Below are 25,130 nucleotides of genomic sequence, written 5' to 3' on the forward strand. Positions count from 1 at the left end.
CGCAGTGCTTGCTATTTGTTTCTGGCTATTTCTTCACAATTTTTGTCAAAATTTGTTTTATTTTGTTTAATGTAATTTTTCTGTCATAACACGATGCCTCGTTTGTCGGTTTGCCGCGCGTGAGGGTCGGCCCACGTGTGACTCTCTAGGGAGGATCTTTGCTCTAATTGTATCCTGGGGGGGGAGGGAGGGGTTGTTGGGAGCCAGAAAAAATGTTAAATCTGGAAAAACTAGCAAAAGCAAAATCTCCCCGAGTCCCTGTAGGGACCTGTGCTGCAATTCACTCTAAAGCTGATCAGTTCCCTTTCAGTGCGGGAACGGGGGCTCTTTTTCAATCTTTCAGGGTTGTGACTAGTGCCAGTGCTGGGGGGAAGGGATTTTACCTCCTTCTCTTTTTCCCCAGCAAGGTGTTCCAATGGACAGGGAACCTTCACACCCTGCCATGGAGGATACCTCTTCCTCTTTTTCCTCACAATTTGTGTTGTTGCTCCATAAAGCTTACAAGGAGAAGAAGTTAGGGAAGCTGCAAGCTGGCAAAAAGGATGTTTCTCAGAGTTCTAGGTCTACCCCTGAGGGAGGTGCGGAGCCTATTCAGCCTAAACGTATCTGTCGGTCAGGGGTTTCCCAGATTACTCCAGATACTTCTAGTCAGGACACTGATCCAGATGACCCAGACCTTCAGCCCAAACCCCCGCAGGGGGTGGATGTAGACTCTGATTTACAGCACCATAGCGCAATGCGTGGGACGCATGCTGCGGAGGGGGATGGCCCAAACGTGGTGCGCCTTTTTAGAAAGGAGGAATTGGGACCCTTATTCCTGCTATTTTAGTGGAACTGGGCATTAAATGTCCCCCAGAGGAATCTAAATTGGGTGCCCTAGATCCTGTGTCGCTGGGTCTGAGAGGCTTTGCTTCTTCTTTTCCTTTTCATTTCTCGGCTACAGATTTGCTTTTTCAAGAATGGGATACCCCCGGATCTGAGTTTGAAAGTGAGTAAGGCCATGGACAAGATATATCCTCTGCCAGAGGATGCTTTAGAGCTGCTTCGAGTACCCAAAGTAGATGCGGCAGTGTCCGCTGTTACCAAGAAGACCACAATTCCGGGCACTGGAGCTACAGCACTCAAGGACCTGTAAGACAGGAAATTGGAAGTGCAACTTAAAAGGATTTTTGAGTTTTCTGCACTGGGAGTGCGTGTAGCTATTTGCAGCAATTTCGCCTTACAAGCAGGTCTCCGCTGGGTTCAGCAATTGCAAGCTAACGCTGACTTATCGGATGAAGAGGCAGTCCAAGCAGGTCGTGTGGAAGCTTCGGTGGCATACAGCGTGGATGCACTGCATGATCTTTTGCGCATATCGGCTAGATCCATGGTTTCAGCTGTCTCAGCTCGTAGGCTCCTCTGGTTGAGAAACTGGTCCTTACCCTTCAAAGGCAAACTACTTTCGGTAAGGATCTAGAAGATATGATCCAATCTTTGGGTGAGAATAAGATTCATTGGTTACCAGAGGTTCCTTTGCCTCTCGGGCCAGATTCAGAGGGAATCGAAGATTTTGCCCATCTAGACCGAACCGCGGCCGCTTTTTGGCAAGCTCCTAACAGGCAACAGACTTGGTCCCAGTCCTTTCGGGGCCATCAGTTCAGCAGACCTGGTACCTCCCAGTCTGCTTCCAGTGTAAAAGCATCACAATGAAGGGGTGCAGGTCCATTCCTCAGTACCAGAGATAGGGGGCAGACTGTCCCTGTTTTACGAGGAATGGACCAAAGTAACGATGGACCAGTGGGTCCTTACCGTGATAAGAGACAGCTACATTTTAGATTTTGAACAGCGTCCTCGGGACCGATTTCTAATTTCTCCCTGTGGTTAAGAAACCAAAAGAAGAGCGATGCAGGACACTTTACAATGACTTCTGCAACTAGAAGACATTATCTCAGTGCCTCCAGAGGCAAGAAGGAAGGGCCATTACTCCATTTACTTCATAGTGCCAAAAAAAGAGGGATCCTTTCTGCCGATTCTGGATCTTAAGAGTGTAAACAGATGTCTCTGGGTTCCCTGGTTTCGCATAGAGATGCTTCGGTCTGTCATTGCCTCGGTTCGCAAGGGAGAGTTTCTAGCATCCTTAGACCTCACGGAGAGTATCTTCACATAGGCATTCAATCAGACCACCAGAGGTTTCTTCGGTTTTCAGTTCTGCATCAGCATTTTCAGTTTTGGGCTTTACCCTTTGGTCTGGATACAGCAACCACGACATTCACCAAGGTGATGGTGGTGGTGGCAGCCCTTCTCCGCAGAGAGGGGTTACTGGTGCATCCTTACTTGGACGATTGGCTGATCCGTGTGAAGTCAAAAGCGCTTGCCCAGGAGGCAATTCAGAAAGTACTTCAGCTCCTGCAATCCCTAGACAGGGTGGTCAATCTCGCCAGGAGCCAACTGGAGCCCACTCAGTCGTTGGAATATTTGGGTGCTCCTTTCGACACTCAGCAAGGCAGAGTTTTTCTTACCATGGAACGCATCTCAAAGTTGCAAGTCCAATTCCAAGTAATCCCGAGCCTTTGCTCATATGAGACGTTTACAGTCCGCATTACTTTCCCGATGGAACCCAGTCTCCGAGCTTTTTAATCTACCTTTACCACTTATGGAGACAGCGTGAGCCAGTCTCGATTGGTGGTTAGTGATGGACAATTTAACCCGAGGAGTTCCCTTGGAGGTGCCCCACTGGTCAGTGGTCACCACAGATGCCAGTCTCTCAGGCTGGGGTGTGGTATGCCAAGGAAAATCAGTGCAGGGACTTTGGTCCCCCGTCGAATAGCTCTGGTCGATCAATTGACTGGAAACCAGGGCGGTATGGTTAGCATTGCAAGCGTTCCATCCTCTCCTCCAGAGCAAGTCGGTCAGAATTCTCTCAGACAATGTGACCACGGTGGCGTACATCAATCGCCAAGGAGGAACCAGAAGTCAACCAGTGGCAATACAAGCTCGCCAACTGATCAGCTGGGCAGAGCTGAACTTGGTAAGCATAGCAGCATCTCACATCACCGGCATGGACAATGTGCAGGCAGACTTTCTCAGTCATCACCGTCTAGATCCCGGAGAATGGGAGCTGGTTGAGACTGCATTTCAATTCATATGCGATGCATGGGGCACACCCAGCATGGACCTGATGGCAACTTTTCGGAATGCCAAAGTGCCGAGTTCTACGCTCATTGCAGAGAGATGGCAGCAGAAGGGGTAGATGCCCAAGTGTTGCCTTGGTCCACCGAGGTTCTGCTATATGTCTTCCCACCTTGGCCATTGATCGGCAAAGTGCTCCAGTGGGTAGAGATCCATCCCACGGAGGTCATTCTGATAGCTCCAGAATGGCCGAGACGTCCCTGGTTTGCGGACCTTCTCAATCTCGCGGTGGACGGTCCTTTGCGGTTTCCGGTTCTCCCAGCCCTGCTGCATCAAGGGCCATTTGTTTGGAGGATGTCGATCGCTTCTGTCTAGTGGTATGGCTTTTGAAAGGCAGAGGTTAACTCGCAAGGGCTATTCTCTGGCTGTGGTAGCTACGCTTCTCCGATTGTGTAAGACTTCTACCAATCTCACATATGTTAGAGTATGGAAAGTTTTTGAGTCTTGGTGTTTGGACCGTGAGGTTGCGCCTACCCAGGCTTCGGTGTCGGATATTCTGTGTTTTTTACAATCCGGTCTTTCTAAAGAGTTGTCATGTAGTTTTCTCAGAGTGCAGGTTGCAGCACTTGGTTGTTTGCGTGGTTCCATCCAGGCTGTAGCGTTAGCGGCACATCTGGATGTAGTTCGATTTCTTAAGGGAGAAAAACACTTGCGTCCTCTGCTTCGGCATCCTTATCCGTCGTGGAGTTTGAATTTAGTCCTCACTGACCTTTGCTTGGTGCCTTTTGAGCCTTTGAAGAGATCGACTCTAAAAGATCTTACTTGGAAGGTGATTTTTCTGGTGGTCATTACTTCAGCTCGTAGGATGTCAAAACTCCAGGCGCTTTCCTGTAGGGAACCCTTTTTGCGAATTTTGGACTCGGGCATTTCTTTAAGGACAGTTCCGTCTTTCTTGCTGAAAGTGGTTTCGTCTTTTCATGTCAACCAATTGGTGGAGCTGCAGTCTTTACGGACTTAAACCATTCGGATCCTTTGGCTAGCGACTTGCGGAAGCTTGACATTCGCAGAGCTATGCTGTGTTACCTTGAGATTACCAATGAGTTTCTTGTGAATGACCATCTTTTTGTGCTGTGGAATGGTCCTAAACGAGGACAGCAGGCATCCAAAGCTACTATAGCTCGTTGGCTAAAGGAGGCTATTAGTTCGATCCTATCTCCTTCATGGTAGATCCCTTCCTACGGATCTGCGTGCCCACTCTACTTATTCACAAGTGACGTCTCGGGCAGAGTGTCCGATGGTATCACCGCAGGAAATTTGCAGGGCGGCTACGTGGAAATCTCTGCATAGTTTTGCGAGACATTACAGATTGGATATCCAGGCTCCAGTTTCAGGAGGATTTGGAGAGGAAGTGCTTTGAGTGGGCCTCTCCGGATCCCATCCCAGGTAAGAAAGCTCTGGTACATCCCAGGAGTCTGGACTGATCCTGGTTTGTACAGGGAAAGGAAAATTCATTTCTTACCTGATAATTTTCATTCCTGTAGTACCACGGATCAGTCCAGAGTCCTGTCCATCAGAGGCATGGAAGAACGGGAGAGTCCGCTCGGTTCTTATCTATTTTGTTATTTCAGATTGACAGAGATTTTTAATGTTTTGTCCTCAAGTGGTTTTTTCAAGGTTCAGGTCCCAGGAGGGTTCAGTGGACTAGTTAAGTTATAATGGTTTTGAGAGTTCCATTCTGCTTTGACATTGAGTAATACTGACGGACTGTAGGTGGCACCATTCTATTTATAGTCTGAGTGTTGTTATGGTAACTGCTCTGTCTCCATCTGCAAGAGGGGGGGAAAAACCCAGGAGTCTGGACTGATCCGAGGTACTACAGGAACGAAAATTATCAGGTAAGAAACTAATTTTTCTTTCACACGCTCCTTAATAGTAAGTTCCCAAAAACATGTTCAGTATTTTTTTTGAGAAAAAGATTGTGTAAAAATAAAGCCTACTCTCTTTACTAGCTACAACATAGTCGCTGGTTAGATCAGAAATGAAGCTTGAAGCAGCAGAAATGTAGAGAGAGAGAAGAAAAGGAATGAGTCTTATTACATCAGCTCAACCTCTTGTCCAATCACAAGCAATAAGTATGAAAAAAGGAGGAGGGAACATTTTTTACATTATCATATGTTACATAACTGCCCAAACAAACACAAGAAACATCCCTCCCTTTTTATACTCTTAGGAGTTGATGTTCCCAACACGCAGTGCTTCACTGCTAGGGGTACAACTCATGTTCCTCCGATAAGAACAATGCTGGTTGTTGACACTGACCCAATCTCGTGGTGTTTTACAAGTTTCTACCTCCATACAGTCCCCACAGCCATTCCTGGGGTGGAGGGCTGTTTAGCATGTACTGTACTCTATAGAAGACGCTGAGGGGTGACGGGGAAAGGAGATGGCGCAATATTATTATTATATTAAATTAGAAAAATGAAGAATAGGCCAATACAATTTTCCCAGTGAAAGTGGGAATGTGAGCTTACATTGCAGGGCATTCTAGCTCATAGTTCAAACATCTGGCCTTTAAGCCATGGCACCCCCTCCCTTTAAGGGAGATGTGGCAGGCTGATGATATAGTGACACAGCAAATGCTACAATGGGCATGATTCCCTCCTAATACCTGGGCCACTGCCAGACACATAATCTGGAAATAGATACCTAACCGGAACCTACTGAGGAAGAAGACCCACAGGAATGTATGCTTTATCTGCTCGGCCTTTTGTATGTTATCTTTTTTATTATACCCTGCCTTGTGGTGGAATATCAGATTGAAGGGAATAAAATAAAGAAATAAGTGCAGCAGATCCCATGTGAAAGAATTAATGTAACGCCATTCTCCTCACTGTGGAAGTCATTCCTTTTCTAACATTCTGCCTATTAAGATATCTCTTTCGGAGCCCCAGTGTGTTCATTCAACTCATTTCTTTTATAAGAGTGCTTTCAACACATAAGGTGAACTTTTCGTAGCCTGATACTGCTGGATAAGCCTTGAATAGTATTTTACTGGCTGGCAGGTTTGTCTCCCTGAATTCCTCCTATTAATAATCAGCTCACCAAAAAAAAAGAAAACAAAATAAAAATAGTATTCTGTTAAATCTCCAAATCCTGAAAAATTCCAAGAAATATATACCGGTATTCCTTCTTAAATGGATATACATTGTTAAATACCTATACCTCAAATGTTGTTTATTTCAGGAGTAGTTGCAAAACTTGAAGATGGGATGCTGTCGGTGTTTATTTGTTAGCTTGATCTAGAGATGAACCAGTCAGTTTACTTACCAGCTGCGAGAGGCATGGGTGGGAAAGGGTTGGATTGCAATTAACAACTTCATCATCAGCAGAAAAAGAAAATCCGAGCCCAGATTGCAAACTAAACATAAAAGTTTGTTCTCTAGAGCAAGCCTGGATTGGGCCCCAGATATTTGGAACAGAGTCACCACAAGTCAGAACTTCTACTTTTGGAGTTAAGATTGAATTAGTCGCCTTTTCAAATCCAAGCTCCAAGGCAAGTTATAAATCAGGTTTAGTAGGTATTTCCCTGCCCTAGAGGGCTTGCAATCTAAGGGCCTGATTTATTAAGCAATTTTAAATTTGTACCAGGCAATGGAGAACAAAGTGGCTTGCTAAAGATCCCGAAGAATGTCGGTGGGAAAAGTGGCTTTTGAACCCAGGCTTCCCAATTCCCAGTGTGGCTCTAACTTAGGCTATTCCTCCACTCCAAGAAAATATGCACTATGATCCTATGAGGCTTGTGTTTACAACATCAGGCTGTCATCTGTCTTTTCTAAAACCTGGCTTTCCCTTGGACAGGGTGGCATGTACGTTTTCCAGCTTTTTGAATATTATGCGGCCAGTGGAGTCTGCCTGCTGTGGGTGGCTTTCTTTGAATGCATTGCTGTTGCTTGGGTTTACGGTAAGTACCAACCTTCAGATTTATTTCTGGGGCTGGGATTTTTAATAGCATTCCCTTGCATATTATTGGATGGTTTCTTGCACAGTGCAAAATAAGCATCTTAACCTCAAACATTCCAAAATGCCAGGGAATAATCACATGTTTTACAAAGTTTACAACCTTCTTGACTCAAACTAAGCCTTATTTACCATTCAAGTCACAGAAGTAAAAGAACAAATAAAACAATAGTCAAGGCTCATAAGTATGGCAATTACGATGCAGATCCCTTCAATACATATCTAGAGTCAAACTACGACATACCTCAGATACAGATCGCGATACAGTTTTATGCTATAATTTCAAGGTCAGATTGCAGCTCGGTAATTATTTGTCCTCTTGTAATATTGTAAATGCATTGGAGATACTGTTTGATAATATAGTTACATAGTGTCTGTGTTATTGTGAGACAAAATGACACAATTCTGGTATATTACAGTCTGAAAACATTGATTTCGGTGGAAAGCTAAATCACTGAACTGTGCATTGCAGTAGTTCTTGGTAATGCAGATTCTTTTGTCATCTAACCCTCACAATATGTGTATAGCTTGTTTATATAAATAGTCTTTACCAATATTGTTGAATGCAATGCTGGCAGTAGCCCCTTTCCAGCATGTCCTCCAGATTGCTGTTTTTATTTATTACTGTTCCATGAGTATTCGTTATGTGCATTAGGCTACTCCAGGCGTACTCAGGACATACCCAGCCAGTCATGTTTGCAGGATATCCACAATGAATAGGCATGAGAGAGATTTGCATAAAATGGAGGCAGTGCATGCAAATCTCTCTCATGCATAATCATTGTGGGTATCCTGAAAACCTGACTGGCTGGGTATATCCCGAGCACTGGCTTGAGAACCACTGGGCTAAACAGACCAGGATTTCAGGATATTCACAATGAATATGCATAAGATGGATTTGCATTTACTGTCTCCATTGTATCCAAATCTAACTAATGCCTATTCATTGTGGATATCCTGAAAACCAGGCCTTTTTGTGGCTCTTGAGAACTGGAGTTGGCCACCCCTGATGTAAGAGATATGGAAATCCTCCTCGTGAATATCTTCCATACTCCAACTGGGTTCTCTAAGGCTTCCATACAGTCTGCAGATATGTCTGAAGTTGTCTCAGATGCAGTCCTGTGACATTTCTTTTCCTGATGTACCTTTGGGTGACTTTGTGCCAGGTGCTGATAAGTTTTATGATGCTGTCGAGGACATGATTGGGTACAGACCGAGTCCTTGGATGAAGTGGTGCTGGTCTGCAGTCACACCCATTCTGTGCCTGGTGAGTTTTTTTCTCACTTTGCAGAGTAAGGCTTTTCGAATATTTTATGCCTGCCTTGAATGGCCTCTGTCCTTCCTCTTTTCTCTTTGGCACCCAGGAAGGCATTATGTACAGTCTCTGGTATGTCTCTTCTCATCTATACCTTCTTGTGACTTTCATTATGGCAATACAGTTGGGGACATTTATTCACCAGTTGGACCATTTCTGTTCAGTCTCATATTATAATCATTTCACCCTGCCTAGTGAGGAAGAGTAGTGGCAGGGTTTTCAACCATGCTTGGATGAGGCAAATTGTCTTGTCCAGTTCTAAATAGAAATGCCCAAAATATTGAGAGAATACTTATTATGGTTTTGTTTTTTTTTAATTCATAATTTTATTAATTTTTCACAAAGTATTTTCACATACTTCAACAGGAAAAGAAAATAAGACAAGTATTATAACCATACAAACAGCCAGTCAAAAAGACCAAAATACAAAATACTTTTCTTATATTGTGAGGAAATAATTGAGGTACCTAGCCTGATATTTAAGGGAGTCTTTACAATAGTATACTAAATATCAAGAAAAACTGGCTTAATGTGTTATGTCGGTTTACATTCTCATGATTGTCTTATTAACCTTCTTCAATAATACTTAGTCACATTCCTGGCATACAAAATGGACTTAAGTTGCTCTACAACTGTAAATTCAAAACTCTCATCTTTACGTCTTATGAGACAACAACAGGGGTATCTAAGTGTAAAGGTATACCCTAAAGCCAATACTTATGGCCTCAAACCTAAGAACTCCCTTCTTCTAACCTGTGTCGGTTTGGATAACTCCGGAAAGATTTTTACAACCTGGCCATAAAATTCTACAATAACATCTACATAAGAGAACACACAAATCTTATACCACATCACACATCAATCTGTGCAAACATTTTTTATTCATGAGACCACATGATAAAAATTCTAACTAGACAATAAATACTATCTAGCTCATACACTCATTCACATCCACACCATTCAATCACAACCACTAAAATACCACATAATGTATTACATAATACCCACAAATATTTAGTTCCATATTAATCCATTAATCAAAAATGTACATGGACATGCAGTTCAAAAGTACAGTAAATATCACTAGATTGTAAACAATATCATGTGCAAATAGCCTAAATAATCTAAAGAAAAAATCAAATAAATCACATCATCAAAAAATTATTATGGACCACTGGGTCTACAATATATATCATCTCTTAAAGGTAGGCACATTCAGTAGAAACTTCCAATGTCCAGTGTCCAAATATAGAATCAGCACTCTCCAATGGACTCATCCGACAAGGGATCCTTGTTTCACCCGAAAACAACGGGCTTCTTCAGGGATAATTTCTTGCCAAAACTATACTCGCCAACGAATCCTCTTAAAACAAAAAATACTACAGTTAAAATATCTGCTCGCAACCCACACCCACACACTATATCCCATTCGAACCTAACATCTTACCTTCCACAACGACCATGCATACACACTTCTGAAACGCTTAAATTCACAGGTCTCAAAATTAATTTCATCTCTTCAAGGACCGTTTAAACATGTTAAAGACTGCTTCAAAAAGTAGTGCTTCAAACCATTACTTCCAGTCGCACAAACTGCAACCAAAAAGATAATTACAGATTAAAGTAACCAAAGAGAATAAACACGCTTACCTGAGCAAACACCAAACCGATCACGTAGTCACGTCAAAAACCGGAACTGACGAAATTGTCCCACAGGTAGTGACACAAAACACACCGTCTATCCTTACACTTATATAGCCAAAGAGTAATCTCATTAGACCATTAATAACATCAATCTACCCCTTAAATAGAATTGCCACCACTAAGGAAAACACCAAATCCCTATCTACTGACTTTATCAAAGAAACGCTGTCCATTCAATCAGGCCATTAAGGCCTTGGGGGGAACTCATGTTCCATTCATAAATGAGCCTTTGTTCTACACGTCTCAAAATTAAAGATAGATCACCCCCCAGCTCTAAGCCTACTTTTTTAACCACAAAAAATTTCAATTGCTCCACCCCATGTTTTTCATCCATCCAATGTTTAACTAAAGGGGCATCCTCCTTACACATTCTGATCCTGCTTTTGTGTTCAATAATACGTGTCCTTACCGGCCTTGTAGTTTGTCCAATGTAAATCAATGAACATGGACATAAAATTGCATACACTACTCCTGCAGTATCACAAGTAAACAAATCTGGAAGTATATAAGGACGTTTCAAATTGGAATGTTGAAACCTTTGTACAATCAATACGTGACAGCAAATTGAACAAGACCCACACATTTGTTGACCATAATTTGATCCCTCACCAACTTTTATACCCCGTTGGTTCAAATTATCCCACAAACGTTTGCATTTTTTAATCGCAAAAATCGGACCCTCATCAAAGATTTTCAAAGGAGATAAAATATTCCTATATTTTCTCACTAAATCTTTAATCTGCGATGTCTTTGACGAATATGGGATAGAACAAATCATTCTAGATGGGGTTTCCTTCTGTGACTTAATCAATAAATTGTCCCTGTTAGAAAATAATGCACGTTTGTAGGCTTTTTTAATCACTGATTTTGCATAGCCACGAGCCAAACATTTGTCACTCAATACTCAATTCTACACCCATATTTAAAAAATAAGTTTGCATTACTTTACTGACGTCTCTTTTTATGATGAAAGAGACCAGCAAAGTTCCTCTACCCATGATTTCTACCGCCAAACTTTCAATAAACTGAGTTAAGTTTTCCATGGCTTCCAAACAATTTCCTTCTGTTTTTTTTCATCGACCTAGTCAGGAAATAAGCTTTATTAATCACAGGTATTTGAGATTCTTCAAACTTCAAACATTCACAAAGAAACTTTTTCAATGTGCTTTGGATATTCTCACCCAAAGCCCTGGGAAAATTAAGGAACCTCAAATTTAAATGTCTTGTAAAGTTCTCAAGAAATTCCAGTCTCTTTGATTGCATACCAATATCCTTAATCAGGTTCACATTCACGACTTGGACTTGAGAAACTTTCTGTTCAACATTTGATACCTTATTTCCCATTTCTTTTATTTGTCCTCCCAGGTTCTGATTAAGGGATTGTAACTCCATTTCCACCTTAGAGTATTTGCTTTCACAAACCAAATACAAACTGGCCACTAGGTCCCATAGAGTGTCCAGGGTGACTATTGCCGGTTTAGGGGGTAGTTGAAATAACTCACCCCCTGCCTTGGCAGTCGATGTTCCTGCTGCTTCCAGTGCTTGGACATCCCAAATCCTGCATTCCTCTTCTACTGGATCAATTGGAGATAAAGATGGATCCAATCCCTCCAGTCCTCCAGGCCGCATTGTTTTCATCAGACTTGAGAAGAGTCGTAGTGCAGGTGCAGTTTCACTCTCTCGGTGTCCCTCCCCCCCCTCCCTTCAGGCAGAGCATCTTATCTCCCTGAGCTGCTTCAAGAGGTTTCACCAGAGTCGCTGGAGCCAGCGGCAGCCGGCAATCAGGGGGACTGAGCGTGGTCTCACCAGGCGATGGTGGAGCACCCTCTCCACTCGCTGCAGCGGGGCAAACATCCCCCTTCACTTCCAACATCGGGGCTGCATAGGCCATGATCATCTTTTGGCCGCTAGGTAAAACGGGTTCAGGGGAGTATACCCAAATTTTACCTTTCCGTTTTGCAGGCATATTGAAAAGGAAAACATTTTATTTCTTGAAAGAGCAGCTTCTCCATGCACCCTCTCACGTCGCCATCTTGGCTAGGCCCCCTCATATATGTCCTACTTATTATGGTTAATGTACAGTGAATTTAAACATTTGCTGGCTAAAATGGAAAGCCTCAAGGAATGCAGGCAGGGGATGGCTCAGGAAAATATAGGCAACAGGAATCTTAACTTAAATGTGAGGAGCAGCACAGAGAAAGCAGAAGGGAGAAGAGACCACATCAGTAAGGGAGAGAGAGCTGTGACTTTAGATAAATTTACAAATTACATGTCCAATTATGCAGAAATACTCCATATATGATAGATCAGCCTTGCACAGTTATTTTGGCCTATTTGAATTCAAGTATTGCTCACCTAAAAACATAGGTGCCAGTCAGGCAATTGCGCATGGATTCCTTTCATGCACTTTGGAACATGAAGCCCAAAAAGAGGGAGGGAGAGGACCAAGAAGAAATAAAAATGCACAAAGGGAGAAAGCGAGAAATTGGGTAAATAAAGGGAGCAGTCTGATAAAAGGATAAGACAAAAAACCCAAAGAATTCTAGAAGAACTGAAGAAGAGAGGCAGATAAATCTGAGATATGGAACAGTAAGAGAAAATGAAGAAACAGGTAAAGAATAAATTAGTGACAGATAATCAGCAAAGGTTAGAAGATGATTCAGCGTTCTTTCAGATAACGTAACAATCACTTTGGAATTTCAAATCACCCAGTATTCTAGGGTACCTAAACCTGAAGATATAATTAATGCCCATTCACTTCAGAAATCAAGGATGAGAACCTTCAACACACAAGACTTGAAATAATTTGTAAGAACCAGATGGATGTAATTTTGATACCAATCAATAATTCATATGTCTTTTAAACATATTTCCTAAAACAAAGCATCTTTACTATGTACTTACTGTATATTGTGTTGCCTTGTAAAAATAATTTGTGTTTTTACCCTCTGTTTTCTGAATTAAAAAAAGGTGAGGATCAGTTTTGTGGTGCTGTAGCATTGTAGCATTACCCCATTAAACCAGTTGGCAGCATGTTTCAGATTTGCTGGTAATGATGCTACTCTGATATTCCTCTTCTCAGTTGGAAGGCATGAATGTACTGCAGTGCTGTTTCTGAAGCCAGCCCTGTTCTCTCTCTTAGGCCTGCTTTATCTTTTCCTTGGCCAAATACATACCACTGACATATAACAAGTATTACACCTACCCTGCCTGGGCAATTGGCTTGGGCTGGTGTCTGGCACTCTCCTCCATGATCTGCATCCCCCTGGTCGTGGTTGTGCGCATCATACAGTCTGATGGATCCATCTTGGAGGTAAGAGCATGACTGGAGACATCATGGTAACTAGGGATATGCAGAGGGGTTTTTTTGTCTCCTTGGCAGCATACACTAAGTGCTGGCCACCAACCCTGCCCACCAAGCTTAAACAAATCCCCCCAGGCTTGCCTCCATCTCCCTGCCTCTTATAGCTGTAGGCTTCTCCCTTCCCTGGGCAGGAATGATGCCCAGTTACTCTTGCCCAGCTGGCGCCAAACTTTTCAAAATGGTACCACCCTTGGATCAGCTGGTGACATTTTGGAGTGCAACACCTGCAGGACAGAAACAACTGGGTATTAACTCCTGCCCTTTTGGGGGGTAAGATGTGAGGGGGGGGGGATGGTTGCAAGGCCAGGGAACTTATTAAAGTTTAGCAGTGGATATAATCGGCCAAGATGAGGTGCAGCCCGGCTGCATTATAATAAAGAAAGCAAAATAGGAAATGTTGTTGATAACATAGTCTGAACTGGGGTCAGGTTGCATGTTTTAGATTTCCTGTAAGCCTGAATGTTTCTGGACCTTAATACTGGAGCTGGCAGTCCTTGTGAGAGCTGGTGCACTTCCTTGGAAGCCCTTCAGAGTATCTGCAACTCTTATTTTGTGATTGTTGACTCAAAGATCTGGCCCCAAAGCTATAAGACGTTTTTATTTACAGAACACTGAAATTCTGCCAGTTACACCTGAGGACTGGCGATGGCATTTACACCTAGTTTCCACTCGCAGTAATTTTTAAGAATTGCACAGGTGGCTTGGCTCATGGCATCATTCTAACTCTTGCATGGGCAGGCACAAAAAGCATTTTAGGTAACATACCATATTTTTTTGACAAATCTAAAAGAATTATGCAGCAGGCTCTGCAGTGGAGAATATTTTTGCTTACAGGTACATAGTTTCTCAGACCTCCCCAAATTCTTGAGATTCCCTCTCACTCTTCTCTTTCTATCTTCCCTCACACCTATCCACCCTTTCCTTCAGAGAATAAAACGTGTGGCTACCCCTCGAGAGGTGAATCACTGGGTGAAGGAGGCAGAAGGAGCATCCACTTCCTGCTACAACGGATTGCCCAGTGGTGACCATATCCAGCCAATCCGTGTCATTATGGAGAGTAGGATGTGATAGCTGCCACGTCGCAAGGACTCATCAGACTCTCCTAGCACCAGACTCTCCTATGCAGCATTCTAGTGGTACTAAAATATATTCTGTCTTTTCTCACAGAGAATACTACATGTACATGTTTTGTTCATTTTGTAATAAGCAACCGCTTCGGTGTCTGAATCCTCTCTGGGGATGCTGTGGTGTCATCAATACATATTCTCTGCAGTTTAAAAAAAATGTTGAACTAATATGCAACATGATATGATTAAATATTACAAACTACATGAAAATCATTTCAACAAAACCAGCTGCAGATTGGTAACAGAGAAGGCCCTGACTGAAACCACATTGCACAAGGGAAAAGCAAGAGAGAGAGAGCATGAGAGAGACTCTTCTAAAGGGCCAATCTGACACTCTGTATAGCTCCCACTGTAAGAGGGGCACTTTCAGCTAAGGGTGGGTTTTGGGGTGGGACAGTGTTACATTGGGCTGCGTAGGGCGCAAGGGTCTGTAGAGACAAATGTAAGATCCTTAAGGCCAACAGAAAACGGAAAGACATCCTTTACCAGGGCCAGCCAATCTTCTTTTTTCAAGATTTCTCCACCGAGCTTCAGAAGCAAAGACAGGGGTTCAATGATGTAAAAAAAAAAAAAAAAAAAGCTTTGGCAATGTGATATCCCCGGTGCTCTGTTGTATCCTGCACGTCTATGCATTCAACATAACAGCAAAGTCTCCATATCTGCCTCCGTAAAAGAAGGCAATCTCGTTGTACAGAATCTACAGAGTACTGGCAGGCCAACATCTGAATTCCTTTCAGAATATCTTTTTCAGTGTTGGAGTGAATGTATGTGCAGAGTTTCATTCATTCCTGGGAGTGGGAGGGGTCTGAGGGTGGGGTCTTAAATCTGGGCGGGTTAACTTGCTGGAATGTGGAGGGCTGGGGGTTGGGTGGGATGGGGAGATTCCTGTTTTTTGTTTACTTTTTGCTTTGCTTTTTCCTTGGCGCCTCTGGCACCCAGCATCTTATGGAGAATTTTCTCTTATGTCTGCGGGACCATGCACCTCGTACTGGCAGGAAGATGAGAAATCTACATAAGGATAATGTCATGACAAGAACAGACAGGCAAATCAGAGTGGAAAATGGGCCCTCAGTGTTGAGCACCCTCTTTCCTAACATATCCTGGGCATGCGATCGAATATTTAAACGAGGAGTCACATTAATTGAGCATCCCTTTTCCTATTCTTGTCTTATTTGATCCTCTGACTTAATATCATCTGACTTAATATCATCCTGATATTAAGTTGGAGGAAGTACAGAAAAAGCAGTATTTTCTGCTTTTCTGAACACTTATTGGGCTACTCAGAAATTAACGCCTGCTCTAGGCAGGCGTTAATTTCTGAGGGTAAAAATGTGTGCATCGGGCACACATTTTTTTTTAATGGGGGGAGAATAGTTAATAGCCTCATCAACATGCATTTGCATGTGATGAGCGCTATTAGTTTTGTAGGGGATTGGACACGTGTTTTTGGATGTGCTAATCCCCAAAATCCACGTCCAACCTTGGATGAAACAGTGAACTCGGCTGAGTGCACTGTATTGTATCGTCCTGAGTGTTTGTACACCGATGACTTTCTTTTAGCTGTCTTCAGTGCAGGATGGCTCTTGGACGATCCTTGAATGGGCCATGCGGCCAATTCAAACAGGTTAATTAAGGGATGGGAGATGGAGATTGTGGAGTTGGGAGTCATTTTCACATCAGAACTCTGCCTCCTTGGCTGTTGGAGACCACAGTGTTTTTGTACATCTAAAAAAATACTGATTGATCATTTGATCCATGCAAGTAGGCTTGGCATTGTGATGATGTGGAAATCTGCCCCTACAATGGAACTATGACACAAGCAAGCATATGATAGAGCAACAACAGAAAAGATGATATGTACACTCAAGTTGATGCTGTATGATAAGATCTGCGATAGCTATTTGGAATACGGGACAAAAAGGTATTCTTGATTATTTCTTTTTAATTGATATTGGGGGCTGAGATGGTAATCTTGCTATGTAGACTGTTTTATTTTTTTGCTTGGAAAGATACATGTCTCTTGCACAATTGCCTGGTCATATAAGCTGTACTTACAATAGGTGTTGTATAGTGCTGCGTTGCCTTTTTTTAAAAAAATAATGTTTAAAAAAACCCCCACACACCTATGTAAATAAATTGAGTAAAAAAGGTGGAAAAAATGGAGTAAAAAGGTGGAATTTTTCATATATGGCTCTCAATTTGAAAAATCTATTTTTGTAAAAGTTTTTATTTGTTGCAAATAAAATGTCTCCCTCTAAGACTATTATCATTCATACACAGCTTTTGCTCAAATTGCAGCCTGACATTGGCTACGTTTCAAAGGTTTTTCTTCATCAGGGAAAGCTCTGATAATAATGCTGCCAGACATTAAGGAAACTCCATCTTGAAAACGCTGATAAGAGGAGGATTGTTTTTAAGTGCTCAAACGATCTACAGTGCTTAGAAAATAAACTCCTGCAGAGGCAACTGAGCTTGAGTAAGGGGAAGATTGAGGATTTAAAAAAAAAAATAAAGACTACAAAATAAGCCGACACACAAAATGTAACCAACGCCTTTGGAAATCGAGGCCCTGCTGTATACCTGCCAGTCCTGAGAGGAAATGGCATTTTTGAGCTCTCAGATCCTGTCCTGTCATGTTCTAGTATTGTTATTGCTGCCATAAGACATCCCTCTCTGAGCTCTTTTGTGGTTCCTTCTGTTCGCTGAGGGAAGGGGAGAAGGAAGGTGCCACAGACAACACCCAATCAGAATTCAGGATTTTTATGGCGGGATTTGTGAGAGTTCTCAAACATCATTGTACAGCTGAATGGCAAGAGAGTCATTAATTCCCACCCGCCCACTCCCTCCCCTAGGAGGATCCCCTCTCGTTCCTCCTCCACTAATGTGTCAGCAGGGCAGGAACAACTGGGGGGGCGGGGCGGTGGGGGGGGGGGGGGGGGGGGGGGAGGAGGGAGGAAGAAGAGAAGAAATCACTCTTGATCCATGATGTCAAAACTGAAGGGTTAAGAGGCTAGGGAAGGGTTATAATTGTGTTTTGGTTTTTTTATTATTATCGGGGGGGCAGTAGCCTAAAGCCGGATCCATTTTTTTTAATTTTCCATTCCTTTTCTTTGATTTAAAATGTATTTAAATTTAAAAACAAAAAATAAAATCTGTTTACATCACATGCCCTTAGCATCCATGTACTTCTGTCCCCACCATAAGGAGCACACACCTGATGAATGTAAGAAATTGTGTATTTTCCATAGAAGGTCCAAAACTTTAGAATTCCCTACCTGAGATGCTACGTTTGATACCGGACAGAAAGAGATGTAAACGTGAGCTAATATGCTAAAATTGTTATATTTTATTTCATTGTCTGTAATCCTCACCTATGTCCCAGCTCTTTAGTCAAATATATTGGAACTTTTCATTTAATAGATGTTAATGCCTAATATGAATACTACTTCTATAACCCGTCTTTAATTGTTGATTTATAGCTCTGAATGTTACTTTTGTAAACCGTTGTGATCTTTACATGGAATGATGGTATATAAAATATCTAAATAAATAAATACTCTGTTATACATAACTGAACGAGTCTTATCTATGTAGCTGCCCTTTGATTAGTTTGTTACGAAATTATTTTGTATTTCACAGTATAACAGATGAGGAAAACTTTGCTTCTGGATCCCGTTCATGAAAGATTTTAGATAAATCTTACAAAAGCAAGAGCTAACCTTACCAAATTGAGACCAAATCAAGCACAAAGCTGTAACCATGAAAGCCCAGGCAAAAGGCTGCTGGATGGGTCTGACAATTGTGAAAACCAAAATTTGAATTTTTGGCATAAGCTGAAATGTTAATATTGACGCATCAGGTACAGCTGTACGCAGAGAGATTCTTCCTGCAACTATTCCAGGCTCGGCCTGCTCACCAACATTTTGTATGTTGGGCCCAGCCAGCATCTTATTTTTATTTGTACTCTTGCCTTTTTATTGCAAAATGTAATTCCAAAACAACTTGAAAAGTTAAACAGTTCACAAATAAATTCAAATACAGTTTTTATGCATTCTATAATTATAAAGCCCCAAACCCCGCTTATATACCTCCATCCTCTCACTAGGGTCTCAGCAAGGTCATACAGCAAATCACTTGCATCAATATAAATGTAAACCCACTACTGGCACCATACGTCTTCATTCACAACTACCTAGGGATTTTTCTCTTCTTTTATATCTCCTCCCAGCTTACTTTAGTCCAGTCATCACAGCAAAAGTTCTTGGCTAGGGGCCATGAGCCAAGGCTCCTTGAGAAGTCTAAATTCTTGAGGCCCAATTCCATCCACTGGGTGTTACTGTTGCAGGATGACTGGACTCTCTTCAGCTGTAATCCCAGCTCTGCCACTGCGTAGGAGCCATAACCCTATATGGTAGGGTGAGAAATTGCCTACCCCCCTCCCCCCCACCACCACTAAGGGTTATACACTATAAGTGTCCTTCACATTTTGTCCAATTGAATTTTCATTTTGTTCACATAATGTTATTTTGTATCTGTGCAAGGGAGTCGGACTTTCTCCCCCCCCCCCCCCCCAACTCTAGAAAGGTCTCTCTCCCTGCACTCTCATGCATCTGGAATTGGGTAAGGATGAGCCATGAGAGCCCATTGTCTACTCATGGAAGAGTGGAGGGCAGTGACATATGCAGTCAAGGCCTTCAAGGGATTCAGGGAATCCGCAGCCCTGATTGATTTATTGTTTTTTGTTGTATTTTTTCTTCCTCTCCAGTTACTACCATGGGCTGACAGTATGTGTGTCTGTGAGGAAGAGGGAGAGCGAGAATGTCTGAGAAGGAGTAAGCATATATGTGTCTGTGTCTGTGAGGGAGAAAGCACGAGCATATGTGTGTGTCCAAGGGAGAGTGCATGAACATGTGTGTGTCAGCGTGAATGTGTCTCTGAGGGAAAGCGTGTGTGTGTGTGCCTGTCTGTCACTCTGTGAGGGAAAGGGCATGAGCATGTATGTTTGTGTCTGTGAGAGATTTTATTGATTGTTGGTCCCTTCTTCTATCTTTGCTAACAGTCTGTGCATTGGTGTGCTATTCTGTTGGCCTCTTCAGTCACTGGAGACTCTTGTGGTTGGGATGCAGATGAGAGAGCAGTGTCAAGTAAGGGCAATCGCACTATCTACCCTAGAGGAAACAGGCGATTCCGGTGTTATATTCTTTCAGGGCCTTGACCACTTTGTCCGTACTTGGTAGAGAGGTAGGTTTGGTAACTTGGAGAAAATGAGATATAGGTCTGTGTGCCACAGATTGGCCAATCCACACTGGTGGGTTAAGCACTCCTACCAGCAGATGGACACAAACAACTGATTTGCTGACACATAGCCCTGCCACATCAGCCTGTCAGTATTCTCCATCTCCAGCAGATGGTGAACATGCATATCCCCAGTGGGGATTACTTATTGGGGTGGGGGGGAAGGAGAGAGAAGAAACAGATTTGAGCTCCTGAGCTGAATCCAATCTGGGGCTCTCCTGCAGTTGAGCATTCGAGCCTCTGTGCTGTAGCCAAATTTAGGCTCGATATAAGAAGAGGAATGAGGGAGCTCAGCCGTTAAGTCTTGTTCTCTCTACCCCCGTAGGCACTGGCCCAATTATGATTCCAGCAGAGATCAGAGATAAGAAAAATAAAAAGGGGGTTCTTTCTTCCTTAGCAGGCCATTCCCCCCCCCCCCCCCCTTGCACCTCTGACTGATCTCTGGGAAATGGAGTCAGGTAGTAAACAGATGATGGCGTTAAGCTTGGTCAGCAGATGTGCTTCTGGACTCCGCCACCATTTATGGACATTGGCTGCATATGGAGAGGCTAGCCTGTGTGCGTATCATAAGGCCATAGCTTGATACGCACCATGTAGGCGCACAATACCTTGGAAGAGTGTCGCGTGCATGCATGGGCATGGCCATGCATCATAGGCGGTGTTTTTGCAGGGTGCAGGAAGTCGCTGTTCAGGAGCCAGCCCTTTTGAGAAGGATAATGGACCCTTGGTCTGACCCAGCATGGCAATTTCTTATGTTCTTACAATGGCACTGGCTGAGTGGCCGTTAGAAAGACTGCAAGATCTCCCATGCGGCAGCTGGCCAAATAGGAGCAATATAGCCATCGCTCTCTCTTCACCCAATCCAAAGTTGGTTGAGGGCTGAGGAGAATTTGACCAAGAAGGACTTAGCTGCGGTGCAGGCATCCCCTCACCCAAGACCGATAGGTAAAGGGGAGAGTAGGAAGTGATGTGCTGGTCAGTGACAGTTCCTCCTGCCTCCCACCCGGTTTCTAGGGGTACAGTGGCACCAGTGGGGGGGGGGGGGGGGCATGGAGAGGGCTGTGGTCGGCCCCATGGACGGATTTGGCCTTCTTTTCCCATGTGGATATTTTTGCTACTGTTTGCAAACCTTTCTAAGAGGACACCCTTATGGAAGGGAAGCCTCCTAGGCCTTCCCACTCTGTGACCAAGTCCAGCAAGTGCTGTACAGAGCGGTTTACTGGATTGTTCCAGAGAAGATCTGGGCTCTGCCCTTTGGAAGAAGGTGAAATCACAACATTCTTGGAGCCATATAAGTCTCTGCTCCATTTTCTTCCACAGGGTCAGGTTTATTAGCTCAGACTCTGAAAATGTTTGGAGTGGATGCGGGTGGCACTGTGGAAGTGCGGGTGGTGGGATCCATCCTGGTCACTTTAAAGTAAGGCGACCATTTTTTTTTTTATTGTTCTTGGAGTGACAAGTGCAGGAGCTGCTTAACCTTGAGTGGTATGCGCTGCTAAAAGCCAACACAGGGGCATGTGTTAGTTGATAAATGACTTCTCTGAAAGGTTCTTTGCAGTCTGGCACCAAAAGGTTCAAAGGGCTTGAAATACTTCATTCCTGAGGTAGGGGCCTTGGCCTGATATTTTCTTGCTGGGGGATAAACCCTTGTGAGATTTGTCAAAGGTGACATTATCAAGGAATAGTTCTGAATAAATCTCCTGTAGTAGTCTCATATTCCTAAAAAGGATCTCAGAGCCTTCAAAATCAGTAGGCCGCAACCATGTAGGCACCACTGCAATCTTACCAGGGTCACTAGCAATACCCTTCTCCAACACAATATGCCCCACATATGTCACCTGAGGCAGGCAGAACGGACACTTGTCCAGTGACAGTTTGAAACCTGAGCTTCCAACCAATCCAGAGTCTTCATCAGCCTGGCCTCATGCTCTTCTAAGGTCTTTCCAAAGACAATGAGGTCATCAGAACTTCCAGGAGATTCATGCCTCCCACAGTTTTTTCCATAAGGTGCTGGAACATATTCCGAACTCCTTTGGGGCATCCACTTAAACTGGTAGAAACCCAGGGGCCAGATTAAGGCGGTTTTGTTCCTTATCACTTTCTTTCATGGGGATCTGGTAACACCCACTTTTTAGATCTAACACAGAGAACCATTTGTTTCCTCTCAGAAAATCTAATACATCATCTATCCTTGACAGGGTGTACTGGTCTGGACTACTCCATTCTTCTTCCTAGCCACCACCTTAGGGGAAGCATAAGAGCTTCTTGATTGCTGTATTATTCTAACAACCAATAGATTCTGTAGATGCTTTCAGACATCCTCAGTGTCACCTAGGGCTTGTCACTTTCACAGAAAGAATAGGGTCATGCAGGGTTATAGGGCGTTCTGCTCTTTTGGCTATCCCCATATCCCACTCATGGGTGGAAAACATTACCACGATTGGACAGTTGCTGAATTAATTGTTCTTTCCACTTGGGGGGAGAATAGGGAGTTCTGGAAGTTAAATGGTGAGGAGTCGATTAGAGGAGTGGGGCAAGTGAGTCAAGCAACCCCTCTATGGGATTCATAGGTAAGTGTCTCAGATGAGCTTCATATCAGTAGTAAAAAAATTATGGTAATTTGTGACCCACTGTCCAACAGTCCTTTCACAGGGTGACCCTCCACATTCATATTCACAATAGGCTTGGGCCCAACCAGCACTTTTGGTAGATGGGAAGCCTCTGAATGAGGGTCCATAGGATGTATGCTGGAGCTGGTAGCATCACGGAGACTCAGCTGCTCCATTACCAGGCCCCTCTAAATGTTTCCTGGAGGAAACTAGGAAAGGGTTAATTTCTATACCATCAACTATAAATCATCTGGGTATCTACAGACTTTAGCCCTGTGGCCATTTTTTGCCACACTGGTAACAGAGCTGTTTTCCCAGTGGCTCTGGCTCATGAGATTGACTAGCTGTCGGATTCTCCAGGGTTCTCCCAGGGCTTTTTGGAGAGAGGGATGGGCAGCACAGGCTTTGTAAATCCTAAAACAGGCCTCAAAGCCGCTATCTCTTGCCACAAGTCAGCAAGTAATCGGGACTTTCTTCACCCCGGTCAGCACTGGTCATAGGGGCAACCATTTGAAACCCTTGTGATTGAGAAGGAGGAGACCTCCTCTTGTAGTTTGTTAATCAGTTTTATCAGGTAGGATACTTCAGCAAGTTTAACAGAGGTCTTGGCCAGCTGCTGCCTGGATAACTGGTTCTCCAACAATGCTTAGCTGGCTGCCTCTTAATCCTTTTTCTCTCTAATCTTTTAGCAACTGCAGGATGCCTGGTGGCTTTCCCTTCCTTTCCCGTAGCTGCAAATGTATCAGTAACCCATCAGACTAGGGCACACCCCACACTAACTGCTCCAACAAGGCATATCTTTCTCAGCGGGTGCTATCACCCCTGTTCTGGCCACTCTCCGCAACAGAGACTCCAGATGTGTCAAGTAATCATATGGCTTTTTCCCCCATCTCTTTGGCTGGTCTGTGTGAACCGGAAACTCAGGTCTAACCCACTTTCAGTAGTGCCAGATATGCTCTCCAGGGCTTCCATACACTCCTCAGCTGTGTTCAGTGGATTCTCAGCCTTCACTGCTCCATACATCTCCAGAGCAGGGCCCTGGAGACATTCCCACTTCTCCAAAGCAGAGCATTCCCACTCAGGGACAATCTGAGTGGCTGCTCAATCCAATTTTCATAATCATCTTCCCCCTCCAAGGACAGGTATCTTATCAGAAAAAGTTCTCAATTGTTTGTAAAAGCTATGGTCATTCGGGGCTTTCTGGCTGCCTCTATTCTTTTGCCTATAGCCGGTATAAGAGATGCAGGGTCTTGTGGAGCAGTTTGTGCTGGAGTAAACATTTCCTTTAGCTCTAAATTGTTTTTCCCCCTTCTGAGTCAAAAAGTCAGTGAGCTCCTCTGCAAACATGCTGTCTTATGGTGCTGACTCACTTTCTCTGCTAGGGGCCCTTGCATGGGCATTCTCATGAGGAAGGATCTGGACTGAGTTAGTGTGATGGCACACACAAAAGGACATTAATTTCTCCTGTGCCGAGTTACATGTTCGGCCTACCACTTTTATATTGTGCCAACCTGTTGCTGTTTCTCTAATGTTGGTGAGCTCCTGCAATGCTGTCCCCAAAAGGGATAGTCTACACCAAAGAGGCCCTACTTATTTCAACCTCCTCCCCCCCTTGCACCAGTTTTCTAGAATTCGCAAGACCATGGTTAGCGTAGGTCACCAAGTATAGTTTGATATTATTTATTGGGAATAGATGAAGTACAGGCAAAGAAAGAATTTTCCAGTCCCAGCTGTGCCTCCACTCTGATGCTTCCCCTTGTTCCAGACTATGAATTAGCCCTAAGCTTGGGGTGGGGAGTACCACATGAAAAATCATATTCACTAATATGATTTATCTTTGGGTTCATAGCCTGAGTGGGAGATAAGACAGGGTCCCAGTTATCTTGATTCCACAATTCTGTGCCCTTCCCAAACAACCTCTAACTTGTAGCACTCACAGACCGGATAAAATCACCACATCACAACATAGTAATTAACTCTTTTACTAGTATTGTGTAGGTAGACAGTAAATCCAACCGGAACATTAAATGGAAAAAGTACAGTAGTGAAGCATAATATAAAATTGCAGTTTTGTTTTAAATCAAGCAATGCAAAAACATTGGGTATGGTCTGCTCGCCAGGGCAACCAACATACTCATATGGATAGTAAAATAAATAAATAAATAAATAGATAAAAATAATAATAAAGAATGCTAATAGAGAAAGGTTGAGGGAAAAGGCAGTGAAGTACACAGCTTTTAAAAATTGTCTTTATCCCAGAGAACTCAAAAAAAAAAAAAAAAGGGGGGGGGGGGGGAGAGACACATCCACCCCAATATCACCAGTTTGTAAACATAACATTTTGTGGAAAAAAATTCAAGAAAATGAAGAAGTCCCTCTTGATGGTGGAGTTGGCTAGATGACAAAACAAACAGATGAGCACGGCAGTGTGTGAAGGGTCGCTCTCCTGGGGAACTTCCCCAAATGGTTTACTTGGTACTAAACAGAAAGCAGGCCTGGTTTCCATCTCTTACAGAAAGACTATGCTCCACGAGGTTTTTTTTCCCTTCAGTATCGAGGGTTTATGCTTAACTTTGGCCGAAGGGCTGAAG

General features: G+C 43.4%; 1 protein-coding gene across 2 annotated transcripts in view; it reads left to right on the forward strand.

Moving 5' to 3' along the window:
- SLC6A6 (solute carrier family 6 member 6) overlaps positions 1-15,224 on the forward strand; it is a 138,803-nt gene extending 123,579 nt beyond the window's left edge. For both annotated transcript variants that reach the window (XM_029601379.1, XM_029601381.1), the window contains exons 11-14: positions 6,967-7,069; positions 8,292-8,392; positions 13,287-13,457; positions 14,436-15,224. In XM_029601379.1, coding sequence (XP_029457239.1) covers positions 6,967-7,069; positions 8,292-8,392; positions 13,287-13,457; positions 14,436-14,576 — 516 coding nt within the window. In that variant the 3' untranslated portion in view covers positions 14,577-15,224. The remainder of the gene's footprint in view (positions 1-6,966; positions 7,070-8,291; positions 8,393-13,286; positions 13,458-14,435) is intronic.
- The last annotated feature ends 9,906 nt before the right edge of the window (positions 15,225-25,130 follow it).

This window comes from Rhinatrema bivittatum, chromosome 4, assembly GCF_901001135.1.
Source record: "Rhinatrema bivittatum chromosome 4, aRhiBiv1.1, whole genome shotgun sequence".
NCBI classification, from domain to species: domain Eukaryota; kingdom Metazoa; phylum Chordata; class Amphibia; order Gymnophiona; family Rhinatrematidae; genus Rhinatrema; species Rhinatrema bivittatum.